At 44.1% G+C, this 27,215-nt stretch overlaps 1 protein-coding gene across 1 annotated transcript in view; it reads right to left on the reverse strand.

Moving 5' to 3' along the window:
• Positions 1 to 10,372: 10,372 nt before the first annotated feature.
• The window catches only part of LOC310873188 (ecto-NOX disulfide-thiol exchanger 2-like), a gene marked incomplete at both ends in the record, with an annotated part of 33,972 nt that continues 17,129 nt past the window's right edge, over positions 10,373 to 27,215 (reverse strand). Inside the window, 8 exons of the mRNA XM_083785510.1 lie at positions 10,373 to 10,504; positions 12,610 to 12,695; positions 14,379 to 14,484; positions 14,880 to 14,936; positions 15,259 to 15,399; positions 20,236 to 20,423; positions 21,307 to 21,427; positions 24,644 to 24,750. Of these exons, the coding sequence (XP_083641636.1) occupies positions 10,373 to 10,504; positions 12,610 to 12,695; positions 14,379 to 14,484; positions 14,880 to 14,936; positions 15,259 to 15,399; positions 20,236 to 20,423; positions 21,307 to 21,427; positions 24,644 to 24,750 (938 nt within the window). The remainder of the gene's footprint in view (positions 10,505 to 12,609; positions 12,696 to 14,378; positions 14,485 to 14,879; positions 14,937 to 15,258; positions 15,400 to 20,235; positions 20,424 to 21,306; positions 21,428 to 24,643; positions 24,751 to 27,215) is intronic.

The following is a 27,215-nucleotide window of genomic DNA, read 5'->3' on the forward strand; positions in this document are numbered from 1 at the left end:
TGCAGAATTACAGTACATTTCAAGCACAAACTCAATACAAAGACTGTTAACTGTGAGTGGACTACCCAATTAAGCATTACACTTGTTTACAACAGGGTCCACCATGTTCAATTAATCAAAACATTTAGAGACGTACAAATAGACACTTCTATATAGTTAAAGAACAGAACAGGACTTCATCATAAAGGAAGCAAAAAGGGAAAAGAAACATATACAGTGAGGGGGAAAAAGGTGGGGCCAGGAGTCAACCCACAGTCCCTCCACGCGCCAGATGGCCTGCCCAGTACCGGCAGAGTAGTTCTGGATCAGTGGATTGTGTGTCCCTAGTTTTTCCACAACAAAGTCGGACATCACTTTCAGTAGAGGTTTATGTATTTTTTTATTTGCACTGAAATCCCCATAGGGGGATTTTAGGTCACTTCATATAAGAACTGTGTTTGAAAAAAAGAAAGAAAAACGATCATCCCAGCCTTTCTGTCAGGGTGGTGGCTGTGCGTTAATGATGTCCATTCATATTTGATACAGCCAGTTTCTGGAGAAAATGGAATTAATGTGGCCGCAAAAGCCTTGAAACTACAAGGGTATGAAAGCAATGTCGCTGCTAATATACGTCACGCCCAGATGTCAACACATTGCGTTCCTGAGATTACTCGTTGACGTAAGCTCAGCTGGCAGTGACTCGACTAGTAGTAACCATGAAACATTAAATATCAATAAAAAATAAACGTAATTAACATGTCAGTTTCTGTTGTGCAACGGGCAGCTGCAGCCACCCCGCCTACCCGGAAATGTAGTCTCTGGGTTGTTTCTAGCGCTTATTGTGTTACTCTTTGGGTATATATACACATTTCCACCTTCAGTCGATGCTTCATATCCATATGAGTGAAAAGGTCGGGATGATCGGTTTATTTTTCAAACACAGTTCTTATATGAAGAGATCTAAAATCCCCCTGGGGATTTCAATGCAAATAAAAAGTACACGAACCTGTGGACATGGCGCCCTCTACTGACAGTGACGTCAGGACTTCGGTGCTCTATGGGACTGATCGAGGGTAGCTACTGGGTCATAAGTCGGGACTTGATCACCCCGGCTGGGTCACCCGAGTGAGGGGTATGATGTTGGAAGACCCGGCCGAAACCCTGATGAATCCGATACATCACTGAGGATACGTCCCAGTTGCATCCTTTTTCAGTTTACTATACCTGTTTTCTATGATGCTATAGTATAGTATAGTGCTTACCTGTTTTATATTATACTTACTGTGTGGTACCATGTTGGGAACCCATCGCAAATTATTTCACAGAGATTTATGTTTTCAAAACAGGTAATCTGCTGAACTGGGAGATTATTATTTCCATCGGCGGCTTTCAGCTGCAGTGGGCGCTTTCTAGCCTGGCATGGCCAGACTAAAATCACTGCATAGATATTAGTCTTGAACTGCGGCGTGGAAGATTTATTTCCAAGGGGCGGTTATAAACAGATTCCAACTGGGCTCTGATTGGTCACCCACAACTAAATACATCTAAAAAATGGAGTTGAGTACAGTACTTGAGTAAATGGACTTAGTTACTTTACACCACTGAATAAAAACACAAACCAACTCACATTGTGATGCTGGGAAAATATAATATGGGTAATGAGTACATACATTCAGCGTTGCTTATGTATTCTTGCGTCGATTACGTTCGACTCTGTCATCACTGGCCAGAAAGGCACAGGCCAATGCAGTGCTCTGCAGCAGTTTCCAGATACTGGATTCATCATGACAACCTTTACCTTTACTGATCAGCAGCACTCTGGGATCTTCTGTATGCTGTGGTTGTGTCTCAGCACACATGCCCATCTCTATGAAGTACCCTTTTGTTTTTTATTTTTACTGATAGTGCATATTATCCCATTTAGACCTGAGAAAGGATTCTACAAATGCCTTCTAAATCCTGACAGTTTTCTGAAAAACCCATGTTTCTATGTCAGTGGTTCTCAAACATTTTCATGTCAAGGACCCCCAAAATTATATGTAATTGGCCGCCGACCCCCATCTGAAAATATGTTGTTCCAGGGACCCCAGAAGCAAAGATTTGAGTTAAAAACGCTCGCTCTGAAAGAATATATATTCAAAGATTTGCAACACATTTTCTCATTTTTTCAAAAATAGCAGACCTACAAGCTCATAGCGTGGCACACGCTATGAGCTTGAAGATCTGCTATTTTTCAATAGCTAAAGTAGAATAAAATGCTTAAAACGCCAAAAGGGGTTCCCGTTCAGAACAGGTCGTTTTGAGGAAACAATCTGATTGGTTGAACATCTTTCTAGCCGTGCTACAAACCACATTATTTCAACGCCTAATCAAAACAAACAATTCAGCCGTGCTTTTCTCTCAGAGCAGCAGACTCGGTGACTAGGCTAGCTAGTTTCTTGGGACATTAGTGGTCGTATAGTGACTACATCTGTCATTGAATCTTTTTTATTTCCAGCTTTTTTCTTAGTTTCAAGGGTAACTGTATAATTGCAATATTACTCTGTAGCAGACTCGGTGACTAGGCTAGCTAGTTTCTTGGGACATTTGTGGTCGTATAGTGACTACATCACTCAGCGATTTTCTTAGATTTAAGGATAACTGTATAATTGCAATATTACACTCGATGTACACTCGGGTGGTTTAACGTCATTAATGCACTTGCCCGCAACGCAGAAGTGCATTAATGACGTTAAAACACCTCTCGAGTAATATTGCTTAATTGAACAATGTCAATTTAAAAAAATATATATACTGCACTGACTGTAGCATGTTGGAATTTGATTTATGTAAATGTTATAGCCTGCCTGATGACGAAGGTCGTATAGGCCAAAATGTTTTTTTTTGTTTGAAATGGTGTTTCTAGTTTATATATTTTGATAGTGATGTGCGTGCACCTCTTGACTGCTTACTAGTCAAACATCATCATATAAGTGATTTTTACATCATGCTCCTTTCAACAATCCCTCAATTCAGTAACAGATGTCTGCTTGCGTATTTATAGTATACACCCGGACGTAACACAATTAAATAAGTAAAACTCAACAGGGAAATTATATTTTGTGTCAATGGAACGGTGTCAATCACAGGCTGATGGTACTCTGCTGATTGTGACTGACAGACAGAAGCGCTGATCATTCATGGCTGGACATCATTGTTTTCGGGAAGGGACACTGCATAAGCAGGAGTTTGGGGTGAGGAGCCCACGCACGCCTGTTACGTCGGCATTCATAGTATGTCCCCAATATACGTAACGTTACTTATGTCTGTGATAATTCAATACACCTACTCATCCACATCCACAGCTGTGTAACCCTGGAAGCCAGTCTGATGCTTCTTTACCAAAGCTGTGTTTGTCACGGACCACGTTGTTATTAACAATGCAAGAATGGCAACATTCATACACTCATCTGATAATGATCCATCACCTGTCTGCAGTATACACACCTTGGTGGATTAAATGATAAAATAGCCCAATATGCTGGAGAAAATATGAACTACTCTTTAAAATTATCTGTCTTAATGTTGCTAAAATAATCAAATAAGTATTATACCATGGTTGATTTGCGGAGCGAATGTGAATCACTCGTTAGTAGACTACGTAAATTGTAGCTGCCCGCTGCCTCTGTAATTGCAGATCGTTTTGAAGAATTAATCCAGCGTTTTGAGGTGAAGTCCAGCTCAGTCCAGTCCACAAAGTTATATACCAGCTTTTTCTCATTATACTTTGCGGAAGAGAAGAAATTACGGAAACAATATGAGACATATAGCTTTACTTTGTGTTTTACAATGTGTCAGTATGAGTGGAAGGTGGGGAATAAATAAAGAAATAATAACTTTATCAACCTGCACCACAATGAGGCCCATTTGAAAAATAATTGGGGCAAAGGTTTTTCCTTGGCCTACTGGGAGTGTGCGTGGTCCAGCAGTGCCTGAGTTTAGCTGTTCACAGATGGACACAAGACAGACTGACAGACACACAGGCGAGAACGGGCAAGGCTGTGTAAGTAGGGTAATCAAACATAAATATCTGTTAAATATGAAATATTGAAAAAAGCAGCATAATGTCAACAAGTCACAACGAGGAGTACAGAAATGTGGTGGAGAAATGAATCAGCTGGGCTGAACAAAACATGAAGAAGACCAAAGAGCTGGTGATTGATGCCAGGCAGATACCTATCTGACCCCAGTAGTACCTATCACCATCCAGGGGGAGGAGTTAGAGATGACCCCAGTACCTATCACCATCCAGGGGGAGGAGTTAGAGATGACCCCAGTAGTACCTATCACCATCCAGGGGGAGGAGTTAGAGATGACCCCAGTAGTACCTATCACCATCCAGGGGGAGGAGTTAGAGATTGTGGAGTTAGAGCGTCGCAGTCCCGCCCCCTCGAGAGACCAGGAAAATAATTCCCCATTCATTTTCCTCATAGACTTTTAAAAAAATATTTATTTAAAGACGTTTACGCCGCGGACAAAGCCAACTTGAGTTTTGACAAATCATGACAATGAACACAATGTTTTGGGCTGATCAAATAATTTGAAAGAAGAAAAAAAGGGCAGGATACAACACTTTTTGTTGTTTTTCTTCTTACAAATGATTTGATTAGCCCAAAACATTGTGTTTATTGTCATGATGTCATCGAGTTGGCTTTGTCCATGGCGTAAACGCCTTTAAATAAATACGAAAAGTCTATGAGGAAAATGAACGGGGAATTATTTTCTGGGTCTCTCGTCGTCATGAAAGGGGGCGGGAGTGCGACGCTCTATAAGTTCCTTCGTGTCCACCTCAATAAAGACCTGGACTGTCTACAAAAAGGGACAGAGCAGACTGTAGGCTCAGGTCCTTTAATGTGTGTAGCAGGCAACTAGTAATGTTTTTTTTTTTTTTTTTTAAGATATTTTTTTGCGGCTTACGCCTTTATTGATTTTTTAAGGGATAGAAAGTAGGCTGACAGGAAACGGGAGAGAGATGGGGGGATGACATGCGGTAAAGGCCGTGTCGGGTCCGGGAGTCGAACCCGCGGCACACCGCGACTGGATCACCAGTCCGGTGCCCAGACCGTTACGCTACGGCCTGGGCCAACTAGTAATGTTTTATCAGTCTGTTGTAGCCAGCAAGGCCGGGGAGTTCAACAAGCTCAATAAGATCATAAAGAAAGCCAGCTATGTTGTTGGCCTCTGAATGGAGAACCTGCAGTCAGTCGCGGAGAGGAGGATCATGGACAAACTGAACTCCATACTGGCAAATCCCTCGCATCATTTTTATGTCATGCTGCAGGATAGGGTCGAGCACCTTCAGTCGAAGGCTCACCTTCCCCCCGAGAATGCATACGGAGTGGTACAGACTCTCTTTCATGCCAACTGCCATCAGACTCTATAATGCAAATGTTATGTAAGAACTGTCTCCCCAAATTGCATAATGGTCCTATGGTGGTCCTGGTTTTGTGTGCTTATTATGTCCACTTGTGTCTGTTGTTTTTATTGTTGTGTTTGTCTAGTCATTTTATTTATGTGACACATTATGCTGTTGTAAAGCTTCAATTTCCCTTTGGGTATATAGTATATCTCATCTCATCTCAATTGTCACATTGATTAATCTCTTTTTAAAACAAAAGATAGCACACAGTTGTGTTCTTAAACAGTAAGAACACAACTTACTTACTTGTTCTAGACAGTAATGTATAATCTTCTGTCTAGCACAATGTCCCTTAAAAAAGTTTAAACGCTCCTAAAGTTTGCAAGGGCAAAACAGCCTCACATACTGTAGATCACCTTCTGCTGGTCTTCAGTAGAAGCTGGTTTTCAAAGTTTTTGCCCCTCAGTCTTTTGCCTGGGAAGATGTACCCAGTACAACTGAACTGTCTCTCTCTAGCTGCAGGGGCCAGTAGGGGCAGTACTTGTTTATCTTGACGAAGAGCATCTTGAATGCAGGAGTGTAGCAGGCCATTTTCTCGGAGGAAATGATGACAGGTTCATCTGGGCTTTTGGTTCAAATACTGTAGATTGTTTTCTTGTTAAAAAGAAGCTGAGGTAGCTTCACTTTGTATCATCTCAATGTTTCTTCTGACATAGTCCATCCCTGTAAAATGACCAACAATAACTTATTACTATTACAGTACATATATGTTTTAGGGCGCGTTCAGAAATAGTGCACTGTGCAATGCAAACTAATAGGCGAGTGCACTCCGGTGTGGTATTTCCGAACGCGCCCTTAGTTGTTGTTTTTTTCCATCATTTTCCAAATCAATATTTATAAGTTTACCAGTTTCACTAACCAAATTGAAAATAATCTGTACCTAGTTAACACCAGTTGTGTGCAAGTACGTTCTCTCCTAATTTAGGGCGTAACGTTTTTTATTATTTTATTTTTTACTTGACAATAATTTGATACACTGCATGAAAACATACCCCAATTTATGATCCTTTCTTCATCTGTCCGGTTGGTTTTGAACTAGGAGCAGAATGTTTCAGAGAAGAGCCCTGCAGGGTCCTTCTTCATGTCCCCAGATAACATGTTGAGGTCATGTTGGACAGACTGTGGTGTGGTAGTGGGAGGCACACATTGATGCGCGTCTCCGTCTTTGCCAGCTTGTCTTCTAGGAGGTGAATGGTGTGGAGAAGCTCACACATGTGAGAGTTTGTTTCTGCCTGGAGAATGTTGAGAGCTGATGCGATAGGCTGCATTACCGTGTATAACTGTGAGAAATTAGTAGAGCAGAGACAAAAGGAGGGACAAATATCAATTAATCACATAGCTACTCCTTTGCTGGTGTTTTCTCTACAGAGCAACTGTAGCAGTAGTGGCTCAGAGTCTCTGCCTCATTACCAAAAGCCTAATATCTATCTCCCCTGGCCCTGGGCCAAGTCAATGGGGAATTGTCCTTGGCCTTGAAATACAAAACAATGCCTCCAGACTGTCCCTGTCCAAAGATTATACAACTGCAAAAGGAAGTCTGCCCCTGACCCCCATGACAACCAAGTCAACCAGGTGTGGTCAGGGATTGTCACTGTAAGAGAAAGCTCTCGTGGCTTTGACTCCATCGTTTTTCATAAATTAACGCCCCTTACTTCACACTAGAGTACCACACAAAAGCATCAAAAGTATCAGATTTGCATGCATGCCGAATCCGATCTGCTACTATTTCTGAATTGGAATCCAGAAAGTAACAGTTTTGGACAGTTTCGGAGATTTCCACCCGATAGAGACGAACGATTTGCTTCTTCTGCTTTTATGGAGTTGGAACAACAAAGGTTCGGGAGGTTTGGCCAAGCAGAAGACAACCCACCTGCCTGACATCTCCTCCCTTGCCAACCAATACTCCACCCTTGCCAACCATGCCACCACTCACCCACTTCCAACTAGCCTGGCCACTCCTACGTCGCCCATTACCGTGGGTACTTAAACTCAACCGTCAAAAAATGCCCTGTGCCAGTTTCTTGTAAACACGCACACCCTACGTTACCAGAGACAAATCGAGTATTTTTCCTCTGCCACCTAGCCAGCTAACCACCAGCTACCAAATATGTCAGACCGAGGACTCGCGGTGCCCGATCTTAACATGTTGCTCTTCGCACACGCCGAGGAGAATGATGACATGTTTCTCGGTACTCACCAGGACGTCGCCGATCCGAATGCCGTGCCCGACACGCCACCGAGCCAGCACGGCTCCAGGTCAGCAGCCGTGGCACCTCCTCGTCCCGCCGCGTCCGATCTCAACCGGACACCCCGGGAGTTTCGCGGGGATCCATCTCCCTCCCCAGCTCTCCAGCAAAACCGCCGCGGCGCCTCCTCGCGCGGCACGAACGACTCGGCGCCGACGCTAATGTCGGATTGGACCGTCGTCGGTCTCCAACGAGCACTCACCGCCAAAGGGATATCATTCACCAGAACCGCCAGGAAACAAAGCCTCTTCAACCTTCTCACCACCACCCGCATCGGCCAACGCAGCAACAGCAACAGCACCACAACAACACCACCAGCCGTCGCAGGTCCGTCGCGCCGACACGACGTCACGCGCCCAGGAGAAGACCAACAGGCGCCTGCTCGGCCGAGAGGCGGCGTTGTTGCGCGGCAGGCAGCTCCGCCACGTCGCGGGACAAGGAAGGCCGCCACACAACGTCCCGCAGCCACCGTGACCTTCCAGAGGCAGCTGTTTTCACCAGACATCCACCCTCTCCACCACCCCCCCCCCCCTGAAGGAGCTCCAGCCACCTCAGCTCTCTCCACCCCCCACACGGCCAGCGTTTTCCATCCACCTCACACCTCCCCATTACTATATCCTCCTGGTTCTTTCCCCCATGCCCAACCCGTTCCTCCCCCCCATTTCCAGCAGGCAGCAGCACCCCACCTCCACCCCCCCATTCAGTACAATTACCAAGCCCCATCTCCCCTACACCAACGTGTCTTCTCTCCCCATCCACTTCCTCCGTCCTCACACCCACAGAGTTTGTCCTAGCATTTTCCATATTCCGAGACATTCTATGCACCTCATTCCCCTCCCGCCGCCAAGAACTGGACGACCACCTCTACATTTGCATGGACCTCTGCACACGGTTCGGAGGCAGCCTGTTTTATGAGTACCACCGTCAGTTCTCCGCCAGGGCCGCCTCCAGACTCCAACATTTCAACACCACCACCTACTGGGGCTCCCTCGAGCTGGAGCTATACTGCAGGATTTTTGCCGGCAAAACCTCTGAAGCATGCAGTCTCTGCAACTGCCCCACCCATCCCACCACCCACTGCACCTTCAGAGCTCCAGAGCCCCGCCCCCACGCCGCACACCAAACCAGCTACGTCCCCCCCCCCCTACTGAGCGTCACCACCTCCAGCAAGGTCTTCCCCACTTCCTCCAAGGCCAAAGACAGGCGTGGCCGCCCGCTTGTCTTTGTCGGCACCAAAGTGCTCTGCAATAACTTCAACGAAAGAGGCTGCGATCTGTCAGAGTGCCGCCATCTCCATATTTGCACCTTCTGCGGCGGCTCCCACTCCCGCCCCAACTGCACTGACAAGCAGGCAAAACACCCATCTCCTCAAAACCAACCCCCCACACCTTAACCCACACCAGCTCCATCCTCCGCACCGGCTTCAGGCCCCTCACCATGCCACGCTCGAAGCCAAGTTCTCCTGTTCGCTTTCTTTTGGGTTTCCCGCATCTCCAACACCTCCCTCAGCCCAATGAGCCCCCTTAACCACTCACTCACCCGACACGCCCAGCACGCACGCCATCGGGTTCGTAACAACAGCGGTCCAGTCGCCATCCGCTCCTGGTTCCATTCCTACCTCCACCTGGTCCCCGCCGACCAGGACACTCCCCGGAACACTCCTTCGGCTACCCCTCCAGAACTGGAGCCGCGTCACAGCTCCAACAAGGGAGTTCCCGACCACATAACCCAGACTCTCGGCCCGAAGGTCTTCCCAGGCCCATCACAGCTACGTCTGCTCCAACGCGCCCTCCACGACGCCCACCGTTCCAGGGTCTGGTAAACTTTAGAAAGATACTTTTGGGGTTTCTACTATATCACTCAGGCCCACGCCTCGACCCCTAAGCCAAAGTATCTGGGTCCGCCCCCTCGAACCTCGGGTCCCACTATGTATTCATTTAAGCCTTGGTCGTTTACGTCGTGCGTAATCCGTGCTTCGCACTCTACGCACCCATGGACGACCTTGCTGCTTCCCTATGTATTCCATGCCTGGCCGTTTATACTGCGCGTCCCATGCTCGCATGTGGAGCGCACTCATAGACGATCATGCTGCTTCACTACGTATTCCAAGCCTTGGCCGTTCATGTCGTGCGTAATCTGTGCTTCGCACTCTATGCACCCATGGACGACCATGCTGCCTCACTAAGTATTCCAAGCCTTGGCCGTTTATACTGCGCTCCCCATGCTTCGCATGAGGAGCACTCATAGACGACCATGCTGCTTCACTACGTATTCCAAGCTTGGCCGTTCATGTCGTGCGTAATCTGTGCTTCGCACTCTACGCACCCATGGACGACCTTGCTGCCATGCCTGGCCGTATATACTGCGCGTCCCATGCTTCGCATGCCAGAGCGCACTCATAGACGACCATGCTGGCCCACCATGTTGTATGCAATGGATGTTTATGTTGTACAACCATACCCCGCTTTCTTACTTCATGCAATGGCATTCGTGACAGCAATGACCATACTCCACCCTCGTTCAATAAACCATCTTAAAGGGTTCCCATGTCTGATGTTTGGTCTTTCCTAGTGAAGTTTAGGTAAGGTTGTCATACGTCGAAATCACCATGACAGCTATTGTCTATCAATCTGCTGATTCGCCAGAAGACATCAGGACAGCTCACTTGGTTATGTTCAGTGTAAAGAGTCTATGTGCTCTTGATGCTCTGGAAACCACAGAAGTTCCATCGTTTCTCCAGACTGGCTCCCACCCCGGTCAGCTCCTGTTTGAAGGTGCAGGGCAGCCGAGAGAGCAGGGCATCCACCTCACCAGGGTTAACCTGGACACACATAAGTTACATAACACGCACGCTCACACACACACACACACACACACACACACACACACACACACACACACACACACACACACACACACACACACACACACACACACACACACACACACACACACACACACACACACACACACACACACACACACACACACACACACACACACACACACACACACACACACACACACGGTAATGGTTAGACGGTACAAAAAAGAGAGACCGTTTAAAACCCATTAATTCACACATCCGCCTCTGAGATCCTCACAACTTCCAAAATTACTTGTGCGCTCACTCTCACTTCCACCATCATGATCTAAGAATCATACAGTAGGCTACATGTTAATGTTGTTGACTAAGATTAAAAGTCTTTGATAGATTTTGATATTCAGTCCACTAAAACTAGACTAAGACAACTTCAAATTACTAAAATAGGACTAAAACTAAATGGTGTTACTAAAATAGGACTAAAACTAAATGGTGTGTTATTCAAAAGGCTACATGTGTGACTTGGCAGTTAAGGCTGACTCCACTCCCTGTGTGTGAGTGCGTGTGCGAGACAGCGACACAAATTCAGACTGCATGATTTGGTGCTCATGCACGCACACACACACACACACACACACACACACACACACACACACACACACACACACACACACACACACACACAAAACAGACCTTCTTGTTCTATTCTCTGCATGCGTGAGAACAGAGAACAAAGTACATGCAGTCATCAGCAGACAACTGGGGTAGTTTCAGAGATGGGGTGTCAGTAAGGGTCGGTATCTAAGGAAGACTGCGCAGACTAAGTTGGGTTACTCTTGAACATCCCATCAGAGGAGGTTGAAAGGTGTTGATGGACCTCTTTGCTGAAGGCTTGAGATCAGACAGTCATCACCTGGCAGACAGGAGTGGCCATTAAACAATTAAAACAGTATAGTTGTTGAGGCTGGGGCTTTATACCAGGTCCGCTCTTTTTTCCCTCTCTACCAAATATATGAAAATAGTAGATAAATAAATGCATTGTGAACTTGTACATCGGCTATTACCGCGGCTGCCAATGTACGCCCCCAGAGTAGCAACACAAAGGTTCATGTGGTTAATCTGGGTGAGTGAGTGGGGTTCATTTTATAACTTTGCGTTTTGTTTTGCGGTTTTGACATATAATATCTAATGGTCACAATTCACCAGGAGTCTGGATGGTTGGTTCCAGGCTTAAAATAATGAATATAAATATTTTCAGACATTTCTATGGGCTGAATTAATGGGCTTTCTATCATTGCCAGTAAACAAAATGGCCACCACTGTGGCTATACGTCTATATGAGGGTTAAAACAGTGGCACTCTGGCCAACAGCGCGGTTTGTTGCACTCATGTGTCATAATAAGGTAATAGCTCCCTGAAAACCCCACCGGTCGCTGCTAAACCAGATATAGCCGCTGTAGATACATAACGATGATGGCTGTGACATTTAAGGAACAGCAAAGAGAGAGAGAGAGAGAGAGAGAAATGTCAGCACAGAGCAGGAGACACAGGAGAACTATCGTATCGATGGCTTCTGCTCCAGGCAGAGAGAAGAAGAAGAGGGATAAAAAAGTGTCTCCACTCCACCAAAGTTGAACTTTCATTCCATCATTTAGAACAACATCAATTATATTGAGTTGCAAGAACACTAAAGGGTGCTTTTATTACACACGCTTTCAAAGAGACCAATGTTGAATTGGCCTGTGTCTTCTATTTCCAGGCAAAACATCAACCAAACAGCAACTCTGCCATTAGTGACACCGGAACTGTACAAATAAAGATATCAAACAAATCTTCATAAATAAATGACCCTTTGTAGAGTAATTAAACAAATGAAATAAATCAGTTGAATATGATTGTCCCTGGCTGGTCCTCAGTTTCAGTAGAACGGGTTGAAAATGCAAGTGTCTGTCTGAATAAATGTGTGTGTGTGTGTGTGTGTGTGTGTGTGTGTGTGTGTGTGTGCATGCATGTGTGCGTGCGTGCATGTGTGTGCATGCGTGCGTGCATGCAAGAGCGAAACGTTAGCGGAGGACAACCCCTGCTGTGTCTGCGTCCAGTACCTTGGTGCCCAGGCACTGTAGATAGGAGCAAATGTACTCGATGCTGGCTCCAAACGGATGGACATGGAGGAAGGTTGAAATGATTCCTGAGGAGGTGCAGAAAAACACAAGGCGTGCAGAGATGTTGATCACACTGTCAGTTGAACAGACACGTCCAATCGTTAAGCTAAATCCGTCGCCTGCTGAGTCTGACAAAAACAACAACATCTCTCACATATTATAAAATAAAGAATGTAAACCAAAACCATCTGCTATCTAACAGCTCAGTCATAAGACCATGCTGGAGACTAGAGACATCATACTCTATATATCTACTAATATCTATCTATATATCATACACCTCTTCATCTGATGAAAAGTACGGACATAATCATTTTTGAGAGGCCCCTCCCATGTCCAGCTTTTGGTGTGTGTGTGTGTGTGTGTGTGTGTCCGGGATTAATTAGGCTGCAATCGCGCAGGCTGTGTCCGTGGGTCAGCTGCATTATTCCAACGGCCCGTTGAGCCAACTCGCCCAATTACTAATCGTGTCCCTATAACCCTAATGCGCCGCCGGACTTACGAGCGGATCCCGTGTCCGTGGCTGCGAAAAGAATGATTTCTCAACAAGGTGTTGCATCAATAGTTTCATGCCAAGACATGTTCTTCAGAATAATGAGCACTAGTCTAAAATTCGGGTTTGCACAAATGTTTCATAAGGTTGATTGATTCATCTGGCTAGTAATGAATCACAATATAGGCTAAATCAGAGGTATGGCCATATAGTGACATAATTATGTCAGGAGCGCGTCCATGCATATAGATTTTGAGAAAGTTGAACAAGCTTTTGTGGTGATATTAATGTACAGTCTCCTGACACTCTTCATAAATTCAAGTGGTGATGTTTGTTTAGTTGTTTACAGAACTTTACGGATTGGGACCGTGCATGCTTTCCATCTTCCTGTTTTTTTTTTTTTTTTTTTTTTACTTTAATTTTTATCCCACGATTTTGTAACCCAGTTTTCTTTTCACCCAGTGCCAATTATCTAATGTAATCCTGGGCGCTACACTTCCTCTGCCAACCTGGGGGGGGCAGCGGACTGACCTCATGCCTCCTTCTATGCATGAGGAGTCCAAGCTGCTTCTTTTCACCTGACAGAGGGGAATTTCCCCGGCCGGAAGTAGCGCGTGGAAGGGACACGTTATTCCGACCAGTTCCTTTCCCCTCCATCAGGCGCCCCGGCTGGCCAGGGGGAGGTAGTTTTAGAGACCAGGATTACGGCAGTTTTTGTGAGGGTATCTACCCTTGGGGACACGGGGAGAACATGCAAACTCCACACAGAAAGGCCCTATCGCCAACCCCCGCCTCTTCCTGGTTTAACCACGATACGCGACCCGATGCTGAAATGGACAGATGTTGTCTTTGCTCCATGCGTGTACATTTTCTTGATTTCCGTGACAGTTCCACGCAGAACTCCACAATAGCCTACACAGAACAGCTCTGCTGTGAAGTGCACACAAGTGTTCGAGAGAGAGAGAGAGAGAGAGAGAGAGAGAGAGCTGCACTGCCACAGCAGAGGATTTGAAATGTATTTGCAGACAGTGATAATAATAAATTATAGTGGGTTTCTATGTCTGGAGGGAATTATATTTTTTGGTCTTGGCCTTAAAAAACGATCAACACGGCGAAACCTCTGATCTTTAGTAGTTGTATTGATGACTATTGGAGTACATCAATAAATGGTACATATCATTGGTATTGTCAAAGATGTATAGATGTGTAATCATACCAACAAGGAGGGCGTCTCTCTGGGAGTTGACAGAACTTGGGGGAATCTTCTCTGGGGGGCTGTCCTTCTCCTGACTGCAAGACACCACTGATGATGCTGTCACCTCCTACAAATACATAGAAAATGATGTTTTGAAATACAGTCTATCCTTGAACCCACACTATATGAAAATGCATGTCATGCTTTTCGCATCATAATCATGGTGTGAGCTTAAACTAGAATATGTTGTCAGCATGGAAGATATAAAAACAGGATTGAGGTATATTTGACCAATGAATGCTCATGTCCCGTTTCTGAATGGCGCCAAGTCGCTTTTTGACTGTTTGGAAGTTTCTTAAAAGATTTTAGTTAGTTAGTTAAAAGATTTCATGTTGCTGTTTTATGTTGTTTCTTTTATTATAAATATTGTTCTATGCTACCTATATGTGAGAGTGAGAGAGAGAGAGAGAGAGAGAGAGAGAGAGAGAGAGAGAAGAGGGTTCAGTCCTTGTAGTGTCTTACGTTGGTCTGATTAACACTCTCCTCAGTCCCTCGGTCATCTTGCTTTGATGTGTCCAGCTGCAGCAGAACATGAGAAAGATAGAGTTTTTCATTTGTTACATTAACATTGTTGTGTTTCAACATTGAAACACAAATAAGCATGTGGACAACTGGACGCACACATTATGTGAACACATACAGGCGCGCGCGCGCGCGCACACGCACGCACGCACGCACGCACGCACACACACACACACACACACACACGTCAATACCTGCAAATTAAGCGTGTCATACCCTTAACTGATTGAAACCGGGAAAGCATCTGTGTCATCATTTTAGATTTTTAGCGTTGGCTATTTTAAAATAGCCTAGCTGCGTGTGTGCGTTGTGAACTAACCTGTCTTGTAGGTGTACTCTGTATGTTCTTCAGTCCTTCTTTGAGGGTCTGGACTTGGTTCTGCAACTGCTGTTTTTCCTCCATACTGTTCTCAAGATCCGCTTCCCGTTGTTTTAACTTCTCCCTCATCTTTAATAGTTGCTACACCAAGAAAAACACAACAAGTTCTTCAGTCCTTCAGCATGTAGCAGTCAGTCATTAACTGTGGTTCACACACAATAATTAGCAATTACTGTCATTGTTATTTCGTATCTTGTTCTCTCTGGCAGATCCATCCTCAGCAGGTGCTACACAAGGACTGTCACCGAAATAATGACTATAGAATCAAGAGGTGATGTCGTGACGGCACTAATGAAAGTGTTTTGCAGAGAGAAGACAAAGCATAAATTCTGTCTTGTGTCTGATATAAGCCTGTGAAAACCCTTGGTAAGCAATAGAGCACTTAAGTCTGACATCAATGCCGCTAGAGGGTGCTATTCTCCTGGTTTGTGGGGTTATATCTTTTGTTGAAAACCCCACAATCTTAGGGCTGATTCATACTCCTATTTTACCGCTGTTTCGGCGCTGTAGTCCCGAAATGATTTCGGCTCGCCAGAAATTTTCAGTAGCACTGAAGAGCCGACTTTAGGGCGGTACTCGCCCCCCGAAACTCAAATGACGTCACATTGTAGGCTCTACAGAGCCGAACCGACTTTTATTCGGCTCTAAAATAGGAGTATGAATCGCGTCTTAGATATACCATTCAGGGTCTCAATGTCGCTACTAGCCACAATTTGCAACTCTAGATTTTTTTAATAATGGAATGAATCTAGAGTTGCAATACCCTCCATTGACTCCCTACTCATCCAATTTGCGTTTGTGATCTGCTTGTATTAAATTACGTTAAACTCACCATCATTGCAGCTCTAGGCCAAGCTTGAATTATCCTCTTTCAATCTGCCGAGCTTTTGTTTCATGAAAATCTACCGTAGACATGTTATGAGCTACTTTCTGTCAAGAAATGCTGTGCATGTGATTATTTTTGTGTTGCAGTTTGGAAGCACTCGTTTTTTTTTAACGGGTCACGCTGCTGCCTCCTGCATTATGTGCAAATTCGAAGCAGGTGGTACGCAGGGCCGTTCAGTGACTTACGACGAGTGCTTCCAAACTCCAGCACTTAGAAAATGAATCACCTGCACAGAATTTCTTGACAGAAAGTAGCTCATAACATGTCTACGGTGGATTTTTATCCATAATTTTTATTATTACAAAAGCTTGGCAGATTGAAAGAGGATAATTCAAGCTTGGCTGCAATGATGGTGAGTTTAACGTCGTTTAATACAAGCAGATCGCAAACGCAATTTGGATGAGTAGGGAGTCAATGGAGGGTATTGCAACTCTAGAATCATCCCATTATAAAAAAAATCTAGAGTTGCAAATTGCGGCTATGTCGCTACTAAAATACGCTCTTGTAGTCTTTGGATTGTTTGACTCGTTTCTAGTGTTTATTGTGTTACTCTTTGAGTATATTTGTACATTTCCACCTTCAGTCGATGCTTCATATATACGAGTAAAATCGTTGGGGTGATTTATTACATTTTTATTAATTTTTTAACAGTCCTTTGCGATCTAAGATTCCCTAAGAAAAAACACTCCTTGGGCTAAATTCGGCCATAGCCGCTGACAGCTATGGCTGTTTTTTGCCCAAGGAGGAGTTTCTTGTGCAAAACGAATGCTTACAATGGATTCAGAATCATGAAAAGTTTGAAGTTTGAAACGCCACATGCTACTTAAAGGACAACTTTAGTTTTTTTCAACCAAGGTTCATGTTTTAGGTTGTTATTAGAGAAACTAAAAGGTGAGTGTTAATTTTCTTTCATTTACTGCTTTCTTTCGTTTTGGGGATTTTAGCAGTTTTTGACAGGGGTGCGGGGGCATTCGAGCATGGGGCTAAATATGTATTTTTGTACAAAATATTATAGCGATTTATTATTTTATTATTTACTATAGTCCTAATAAACCCCAAGAAATTACATCTGGCCACAAAAGATCACAGGATCTATTGAATGTGACAAACTGACATATTGAGCCTATATACACAGTATAAGCCTTCCCCCAGTAGGCTACCTTCACATTCAGTAGATCCTGTGATCTGCTGTGGTCAGATGTAATTTCCTGGGGTTTATTAGGACTATAGTAAATAATAAATAAATAGATCACCATAATATTTTGTAAAAAAATACATATTTAGCCCCATGCTCGAATGCCCCCGCCCCCCTGTCAAAAACTGCTAAAATCCCCAAAACGAAAGAAAGCAGCAAATGAAAGAAAATTAACACTCACCTTTTAGTTTCTCTAATAACAACCTAAAACATGAACCTTGGTTGAAAAAAACTAAAGTTGTCCTTTAAAGCATAATAGGCCAGGCAATCTAGCCCATTTTAGACCCAAAAGTCAGACTAATTAAAAGAGATTCTTTTTCAACAGATATCATTTCTATGAGGTGTCTAGAATAAGGGTACAACCAAGCCCGGCAGGTTTCAGGTTAGAGGCCAGTCCAAAAGCAGCATTGCCATCAACCATTAGCAGTAGGATGGTTGGAGGAAGATTTGACGGATTTATGCATTTGTCATACATATGAATGGTGTTATTCTATGAAGTCACAATATTTCGATGAAATGGTTCATGAAAGTCTGATCAGTGTGTTTGATATCATTAACAAACAACAATGTAAATATTATACATTTTGGGGAAAAGTAATTTTCGTGATATGCAAATGTGGGCATATTCAATATATATATTAAGCTAATTTGCATATTCAAATTAGGTTTCAGAGAAACTCGTAATACAAAAAAGTTTAGTTTTCATGTTAAGATTCATTGTGGAAAGTTTCATTGTGATAGGACAAAAGAAAAAAAAAAGCCCATTAGGGTGTTTAGTTTTCTCGAGGTATTAGCACACATCTTGAATTGATGAGAATTAAACATATTTCCGCATCTAGGATTTCTTAGGACTTTTAGTATGTTGTTCTAGACACCTCATAGAGATGATCTATGGTGAAAAAAATTCTCTTTTAATTAGTCTGTCTGTAAATGCTACTTTGCCTGGACTATAATGAAATTTAGAAAATGTTGCCATATATAGGCTGTTAATGGTGGCCATATGGATTTGGCTTCTGTGGTGACCCCGAAGGTCGCCGGCTCGGGCGCTGCAGCTAAATCCTTAAAGGGATTGTGACATTAAAAAAAAGGTTTTGGAATTGTTCTTATTTTTTTAGGTTTTCTAATCTCAATTGCACCCAAAAAACATTCAGTAGATTTTCTGTGATCTGGGGTTTTCTGGCTCAAACAGGTGCCGGCAGATTGTGATGTAAAATCCTGCAAATCCCATATATGTCAATGGGATTTGCCAGCAGATGTCACTGTTTTCACTGTGTTGCCTGTTTTCATTGTAGCTCAAAAGGCTTCCAAACCCCAAAGAAAACTTCAGACCACAGAAAATCCACTGAATGTTCAAAGTTCAGGTTTTTTGGGTGTAATTGAGGTCATAAAACCTAAAAAAAAAAAAAAAGAAAAAGAAAATGAATGTCATAAAACCTTTAAAGCATGCCCTGGGCTACATCTTTAGACGAATTAGCGCGAAATATCTCTATGCTGCTCCACTATGGGGTTTTCAACACAACTAATAACCCCATGGACCAGGGGAATAGTGCCAACTAGTGGCAGTGGTGTCAGGACTTCAGTGGTCTACAGAGTGGTTCCCAAACCTTTTAGCCTGTGACACAAAAGACAAATGAGACGTTTGCTCGGGACCCAAACAAGTGAAAATAGCTACAAGCTCACAACGTGGCGCTTGTAGATAGGCTATGTTCACTCATTCTTAAACATCTGCTTCTAAATTGAATTTCTTAGATGAATCATGAATTTCTTAAATGAATCACGAAATTGTTGAATTCACGAAAAATTTAGCTTTTTTGGGGGAATGTTTTTGTAAATTTTTTTTGAAATAATTAAAAACAAAATGTAGGAAACCAAAAAAAGGGATCAAAAAAAAATGTGTCCGCGACCCACACATGGGTCCCGACCCAGTGTTTGGGAAGCAGTGGTCTATACTATAGACTCTATAGACAAGATTGTTGACAAAATAATTAAAAACGATCAGAAAACTAACACACGGCACAACTATATTTTATGTTCACAATGTGGAATATAAACAGATTTTGGCAATGGTTTGATCACGTTAGGTTCTCCTTCACTGAGAACCCAGCTGAGATGACAAGAATCATACTGTGCTCATTTCAATACCTAGCCCCTGACTGAGTTGTGGAGGCAGCTTTAGCATGCACATGGGAGCATATTCATCAAAGTGTGACACATTCAATGCTTTCAAGCTACAATAGCCAAGAGGAAACAGACAAATGACATACTTTCACTGTAATTCATGTGGCTGTGTGATACAATACGTGGACCAGACAAGAGCCGTTCAAACGTGGCATCTTCCAATTCATTTAATCCATTCAGCTAATCTTTTCATAAACACACCATGAGAGACATACTGTATGTTTGGTACAGTCATTTCTTTCTGCCTGCAGAAATGAACAGCAGGGGCATAATGGATTCTCTTCGTCCAAACAAGACTCTATCATCATTTCCATTACCTGTGGCAACTAGCTAGGTGACGAATGAAAGGTGAAGGAATCTGTTCACAATTCAAAAGACACATTTTGAGCATGCCAAACAGTGCTTGGGTTCTGGGGAAATTGCCTCAAGACGTCACAAATCGAAGACATCAAAACTGAAGAGGAAATAATCTGCAATGAGCATACTGTATACCATGCAAAAATGGCCTCCCTCCTCTTCTTCCACTCGTTATATCTCTTTTCCCGTCAACTAAACTACAGTTTAGGGAACCAGAGGTTCTGCCTATGTGAGGACGAAGGCCTGTGTGTGTGTGTGTGTGTGTGTGTGTGTGTGTGTGTGCTGGGCGTGCGTGCGCTACCTTCTGCATGCCCTGCAGAGCCTGCTGAAGGAAGCTGAGCTGCTGACGGCGTGTGTTGTCCTCTTCACTGATTGGCTGCTGGTTCTTGCCCTGTTCCTGCTTGAGGAGTTCTACTTCGTTCCTGTAGGCGTCCAGCTGGCAGCGAAGGGAGTCATTCTCTTCCTTCAAGGCCTCTGTCTGTAACACAGCTACACACACACACACACACACACACACACACACACACACACACACACACACACACACACACATTTCACAAGTTTTAAAATGTATAAAAATCTCCTGGAAATAGCTGATTTACAAGCTCACAATGCGTCACAAGCTTGTAGATGTCTATTTTCAAATGGCCAAAATGTATATACGGTATAGGGCTGAAGTGGGTAATGTATGTATTGTAATATTAATGAAAATCCACAAAGTAACTAGTAACTCAACAATGTAACTGTTTTGATTGATTCTCATCTACCTATTATAGTTATTTTTGCTTTGGACACTTTCTGTTTTACAATTTACTGTATATATTTGATATTGCTGTATTTAGTGTATGTTGATTTTGTGTTTTGTATTTCGGCTTTATTGGGTCGTCCACTCACAGTTATATGTATTGAGTTGTGCTTGAAATGTACTGTAATTCTGAAAACTGTTAATAAATATCCCATCAGTGGTGCTGATGAATCTCCTGCTGTGTGTATGTGTGCGTGTGTGCGTTTATTTCAGGCGGCAGGCTGTGAGTGCGTGCATTTCTTTCTCCCGGCAGGAGGGAGGTTTGAGTTGAGGGGAGTATTGATCTGAAAGCTTCATCAAGTTGCTGCCCAGAGAAGCGCACGCACGTAAGCATGCACGCGCACACGCAAGTGTCTGTTTCGCTGTGGAAATGTTCTGCATCGACTCAGCAGACTCTGGAAGGTGCCTTCTTTCAATAAGTTTCTATGCATGCATGCATCCATGTATTATGAGTTGCAGACTGTGCACACAAACTGTGTGTGTGTGTGTGTGTGTGTGTGTGTGTGTGTGTGTGTGTGTGTGTGTGTGTGTGTGTGTGTGTGTGTGTGCGCGCGCATGCACACGTACCCGAGTCCTCAGAGTCCTTGCTGTCTGCACCGTTCACATCTTCCATGTCGTCGTCTGACATCTCCATCTCCTCCTCTCGTCTGATGTCCATCAGCTGCGCGTTGTGCATGTTCCTGATCTCCTGGAACACAACGACAGCCATAGAACAAAGAAGAGTAAAGTGGAGATGGTTGGTCTGGGGCTCAGGGCTTTATCTCCCTCTGGCACAGAAACAAGGCAGATGGAACAGTATTACACTGCATTGTATTGTTCTGTTGGGAAACATCAGCAATGGCTCTTTAACACAGGTTACCAATAACGAATCAAATAGTGAGTAGCACCATGGAAACACCATGACACTGACTACTATACCGCTGCTGATGCACTGCAGCTGTGAGACCAGGAGGGGGCAGGACCAAATGGGTTTGCCTTCAGTTTTCAAAGGTTTTATGCACCTTTGCTTGCTGTGAATGAAATCATATCTTTTGGGGTCTGGAATGCAGTGCATTGCACCCTTGGTGAACGTTGGCCATTATGCTAATAGGAATGTGTGCTAGAATGGCTGACTGAACCTACCGCTAGCCCTTCACCTACAGGAGGGTTGTTTGGGCAACAGTAATGCCTGAGCCTTCCAGCTATACAGAACCACTGAAGCTAATGGAGCAAGAGAATGGAGGGTAGTCAACCACACTGTTTGAGGAGACAAATCACACATGGCAACACACAACACTGAGACATGATGCATGTGATGAACAGCAATACAAGCTCCACACCAACATACCAGAGCTGCCATGTCTCACCCTTTGAGTGTGACAGTCACGCAATTTAACCCTTTACCACGCACCACGCCACACATGCCATTTCACACGCATTATAATGATAAATAACAATTTTCTCTGCGGCTCCGCCGCGTAATAACGCACGCTCCTCACAAACGGTAAAATAGCCGATCTGCATGCAGCGCTGATATATGCAGGAGGGTAAACAGTGGACCAATTCGTCAGCAGGGTCCCTGACTGTGTGACGCATGGAAATGAGCCATGCAGAGTTTAACATAGCTTAAAAATATTTTTCATTGAAGACAATATAGCCCCCACAAGTTACAACAAGTGAGAAGTGACCTGTGACTATCTCTCTTCTATACTGGTGTGTGGCGTCTCTTGATGACGCCACACGTGATATGAGGAAGTGGAACGGTGCCATAGCCCGTGCACATTATAGGGACAAAGTCGTGTGTGTGTGTGTGTGTGTGTGTGTGTGTGTGTGTGTGTGTGTGTGTGTGTGTGTGTGTGTGTGTGTGTGTGTGTGTGTGTGTGTGTGTGTGTGTGTGTGTGTGAAGTGAAGTGAAGGGGGAGGGGCCGCATCACGACTTGTTTCTGTTCATAGAGAGAGAGAGCCCACAGATGTGTTTGAACTAAGAAAATGTAAAAATAAGGAATTTTCCCACATTCCAGTTTTCTGACATATTCCCCAATTTCCACTGAGATTATGGGGTGAATGAATGTGGCCAGACCCATCTTCTCTTTCTGTCATAGTGACATTGTCCTGCATCAGATCATGTCCAAATCAGGTTCTCCAATCTCCAGTAGCCTCTTCAGTTTTTTGAAGATTTTTTGAGTGGTGCAACCACTCCCTTACGGAGCTATGTGTGTGGCTGGCTGGGTCTGAGCACTATGTGTGTGGCTTGCTGGCTGGCTGGGTCTGAGCACTATGTGTGTGGCTTGCTGGCTGGCTGGGTCTGAGCACTATGTGTGTGGCTTGCTGGCTGGCTGGGTCTGAGCACTATGTGTGTGGCTGGCTGGCTGGCTGGCTGGCTGGGTCTGAGTACTATGTGTGTGGCTTGCTGGCTGGCTGGGTCTGAGCACTGTGTGTGGCTTGCTGGCTGGCTGGCTGGGTCTGAGGAGCATAGATAGATAGATAGATATCTTTTCTACTCTACATTTCTACTTTAAGCATGAGGAGGCTGTTAGTGCAGGGAGAGCAGCTGGCATGGAGGTGAAGACATCAGTGTTAAGGTTAAATATCAACGTTAAAACGGGCCAAATCGACATTAAAAAAGCAAACACATTAAGACACTAGAGTCTCACTCTTGACATTTTCTGAAATATGGCAGCCCTGCCAACATACTGACAACATCTCCTAGGAAGACATGGGAGCAAAGAAGACAAGAAAACAACAGTAAACAAACTCAACCATCTGCCTGCTACCACCATCTACCTCAGCCCCCGGGCAAGGTAAGCATGCACACACGCACAGCCTGGGTAGAAGGTTTGTCAGACCGCATATAAACAGACATGGTGGCAGCTGTTGTCTCCACTGCCTCTCAGCTGCAGTTTGTTTGTCTTATACATTATGTTCATCCATTCTTTGTCATCCCACTTTGGTTCTCACTTTAGGGCAAGAATAAGTCTTTTTGGTGTGTTTGCACGCACGCAAACACACCAAATTTCCCATTAAAATGACTTCCTATTCGAAAATGGAAAAGGTAATGTTTACACAAAACATACATTTATACAGTGCAACACTGATGATAGTGCTGTCAAACAAGTCTATGAAAAAGTTGAATCTGCAACACAATATACAATATGTGTTGTCCCTGTTTCATCTCTATCTCTCTCTCGCTCTCTCTCTGCTTGAGGGTTTTTGGCCTGAAAAACGTTGAAGAAAACGTTGTTTTCCACTGGACTGACACTCCTCAGAGAGACAGCCCCAGCAGACCAAAGTACCAAGAAGATCTGATCAGACCAAGACCCCTAGAATGAGGACGGTCTCACAATCCTGATGATATCTAACATCATCGTCATGACACTAAACCCAAGCGTTTAGGTTATAATCAGTTTTAAAGACATATTTGTAACACTTTTTAAACGTGTCACAGTGTTTAGATTATAAACAGAAGAACACGTTTAATCCCTGTAACACTTTTTAAACACATAAACGTGTTTAGTTTTTACAATCAAAGTCAGTCATATAGGTGTTTAGAATTTGAACACTAGGTGTTCTCGTGAGGTGTTTGAGTGAACTCGTGTTCTACTGTATTTTATGACCATTAATAAACACTTGGAATTTTATTATTACACACATGGTGTTTAGGTTTAAACGCGTCACATGTTCCAGGGATTTACAGTGTACAAGGACATTTGAAGATGGACCAAATAAGGTGTTCCTTGGACTACCCCAGAGATGGAAAGCGATAAGAGACTGGGACTAAATTAATTCTTACAGTATTGTAAGACTGCCTACTAGCAGAGCCTAATAGCAGAGAGCACAAACACCAAATAAATTAGTCAAGGAGAATTCAGACCAACAACAGTCCCATGTTGTCAAACAGATGCAAACAACGAGTACCACTACTAACCTCGGCTTGCTTGCGCCACATGTCCAGGTTCTTGCGCTGCGCTTTGGAGAAATGGTCCCATGCCTTTTGTTTGGAAGCAGCTTGGAATACAGACACAATCTGTTCAACTGTGGCAGGATGCAGGTAAGGACAGAGAGACCATCCAGAAAGACAGAGAGAGAGAGGGAGGGAGGAGGGAAAGGAGCAACATTTTGAGTCAACCAGGGACGCATAGAACTGTGTGTGTGTGTTTGTGTGTGTGTGTGTGTGTGTGTGTGTGTGTGTGTGTGTGTGTGTGTGTGTGTGTGTGTGTGTGCATGCGTGCGTGCGTGCGTGAGTAACAAAACAGACAGAGCTCCATAATGCCGAAACTCTGACCTCCGCCTACCTCAGGTGCACGTGCGTGCACAACACATGAATGCGTTGCATGTTTTCCCATAGATTTAAAGCAGTCAGCGATCACACAAGACATTTACACAGTGCGTGCGTGCGTGCGTGCGTGCGTGCGTGTGTGCGTGCGTGCGTGCACACTGTACAGTGTCGCTACAAAGGTTATTTGGACTTGGACCAATCATTCTGATTCTGAAAAACCAAGGACATCTCAGTGTCTGGTCTCAAAAGGACAACATTACAGCTTTGAACAGGCAGCGTTGACACAACTCCTTGGCTATTGATTTAACCTAGGTTTAATGGGGGAGGTTTGTTCAGGTGTGAGTGCTTCCGCTTCAGTGAACAGCCTGTTGTCACATTCATACCCTTTCTCAAAAACGAAAAGATCTGTATCGATCTGTATAGACGTATACCCCCCGTCCTACCCAGAACAGTGTCATCCAGGGCCAGCCAGTGGAAATCGTTATAAGTATCTTGGCACGATTATCGATAATAACTTGAAATTTGATGCAAACACTGACATACTGTGCAAGAAGGGCCAGCAATGCCTTTACTGCCTTTTGGCTAGGTTTAATGTTGACAAAAGCCTGATGAAATGGTTATATAGTGCATACATTCCGTCATTTCTTTCTCTGTTGGTACGGTAACCTCACTATCAAAAATAGTGAAAACTGCTTCTAAAATTACTGGCATCCAATTGGAGAGCCTCGATTTCTTTTATAATAGACAGCTGCTCAAAAAAGCCCTGTCCATCCACTCAAATAGTGCCCACCCACTCAGTTCGGAGTATATGCTGCTGCCATGATGCCATCTGGCCTTCGCTTTTGTTTCCCTAGGACCACAAAAAACAGGTATAAATACTCCTTTGTCCCTGCCTCGATCCGAGCAGTCAATGCTGCTGGAAGAAGGTACTGAAGGTAAAACTGATGATGATGATGATGATGATGATGATGATGATGATGATGATTTAGTACCTAGCACTTATCACTTGGCTCTTGGCACTTTATGTTAGTGACAGTTTATGATGTTATGATGCTTCACTTTGTACTGTACATGGTTGGCTACTCTTTTATTTCTTGTCCTTTTTTATCAATTGCACAGAGACCTTTGTATTTCATTGGATCACAATGTACACAATGGAATCAATAAGACCCCAGAGATTTGGCCTCGGTCCAACGCTCACGCGTGCGTGTGTGCGTGCACGGTGAAAGTGAACAGTACATGGATCAATAGTGCCTTTCCGGGATCCTTGGTTCCCAAACTGTGGTGCATGCACCCCTTGTGGTGCGCGAGCACCTTCTAGGGGGTGTGCGACATGAAAAGGCTTATGGTGGGGCTATGGTTTTATTTTAAATATATTATTAACATATTATGCCAATATATGGTAAATATATGCAGAATATAGCCTATGCTGCATATAAAAGCCATATTCAGGTTCATATATGTGCATTGTGCATACGTGGATAAATAGGAAATGTATGTCCCTATACTAGCAGCTTATGCAATTTATATTTCCATGTGTGGGGGGTGGGGGGTCATCAGCTAGGTCAGGAGGTACAGTAACAGTGGCCAGTGGCGACTATATCGACGGTGCAACCGAGGCCCAGCACCCCCAAGGGGCCCATGAAGGGGGAAGAAGAGTCAGGACGACGGTGAAAGCCTCATGGTTCAGTCGCAGGAAGAGTAACAACAAGGATTCGTCAGTGATGTCACTGACTGACTGTTTTATAAACAGCTTCAAGTCCATACTACTTCCGTGTATTGCATAACAGTGACATCACTGTCCACTCCTTCTTGGTATCTTTACCACCTTGTTTCAACGTGTATGTTACTGTGTTCATGCGCTGCCTGTAATTAGCCTATGACAGGCAGCCTATTCTGTCACGTTCCGTCGCGCTAATGAAACACTAGATGGGATTATTATGTCATGTCAGCACTATCAGAAGATGTAACCCAGGTAAAGTAATCTGTCACTCTGCAAGTTTAACTAACGTTTTTTCCATCTGTCCAAAGTAATTTCTGATAGCCTGCAGGCTGCAGTCCTACAGATACAGATAGATTGAAAGTGAAAAATGCACATTTATTGAATATTTTACTATCAGATCGCTTAGGTACAGTTCAAAGACGCATTTGGTACAATGAAACGCGACGCATCATATCAAATCGCATCGCCTATAAATGCGCCACATGTGCGTGTGTGTAA

Source organism: Protomyctophum parallelum (assembly GCF_964188405.1).
Source record: "Protomyctophum parallelum genome assembly, chromosome: 16".
NCBI lineage: Eukaryota > Metazoa > Chordata > Actinopteri > Myctophiformes > Myctophidae > Protomyctophum > Protomyctophum parallelum.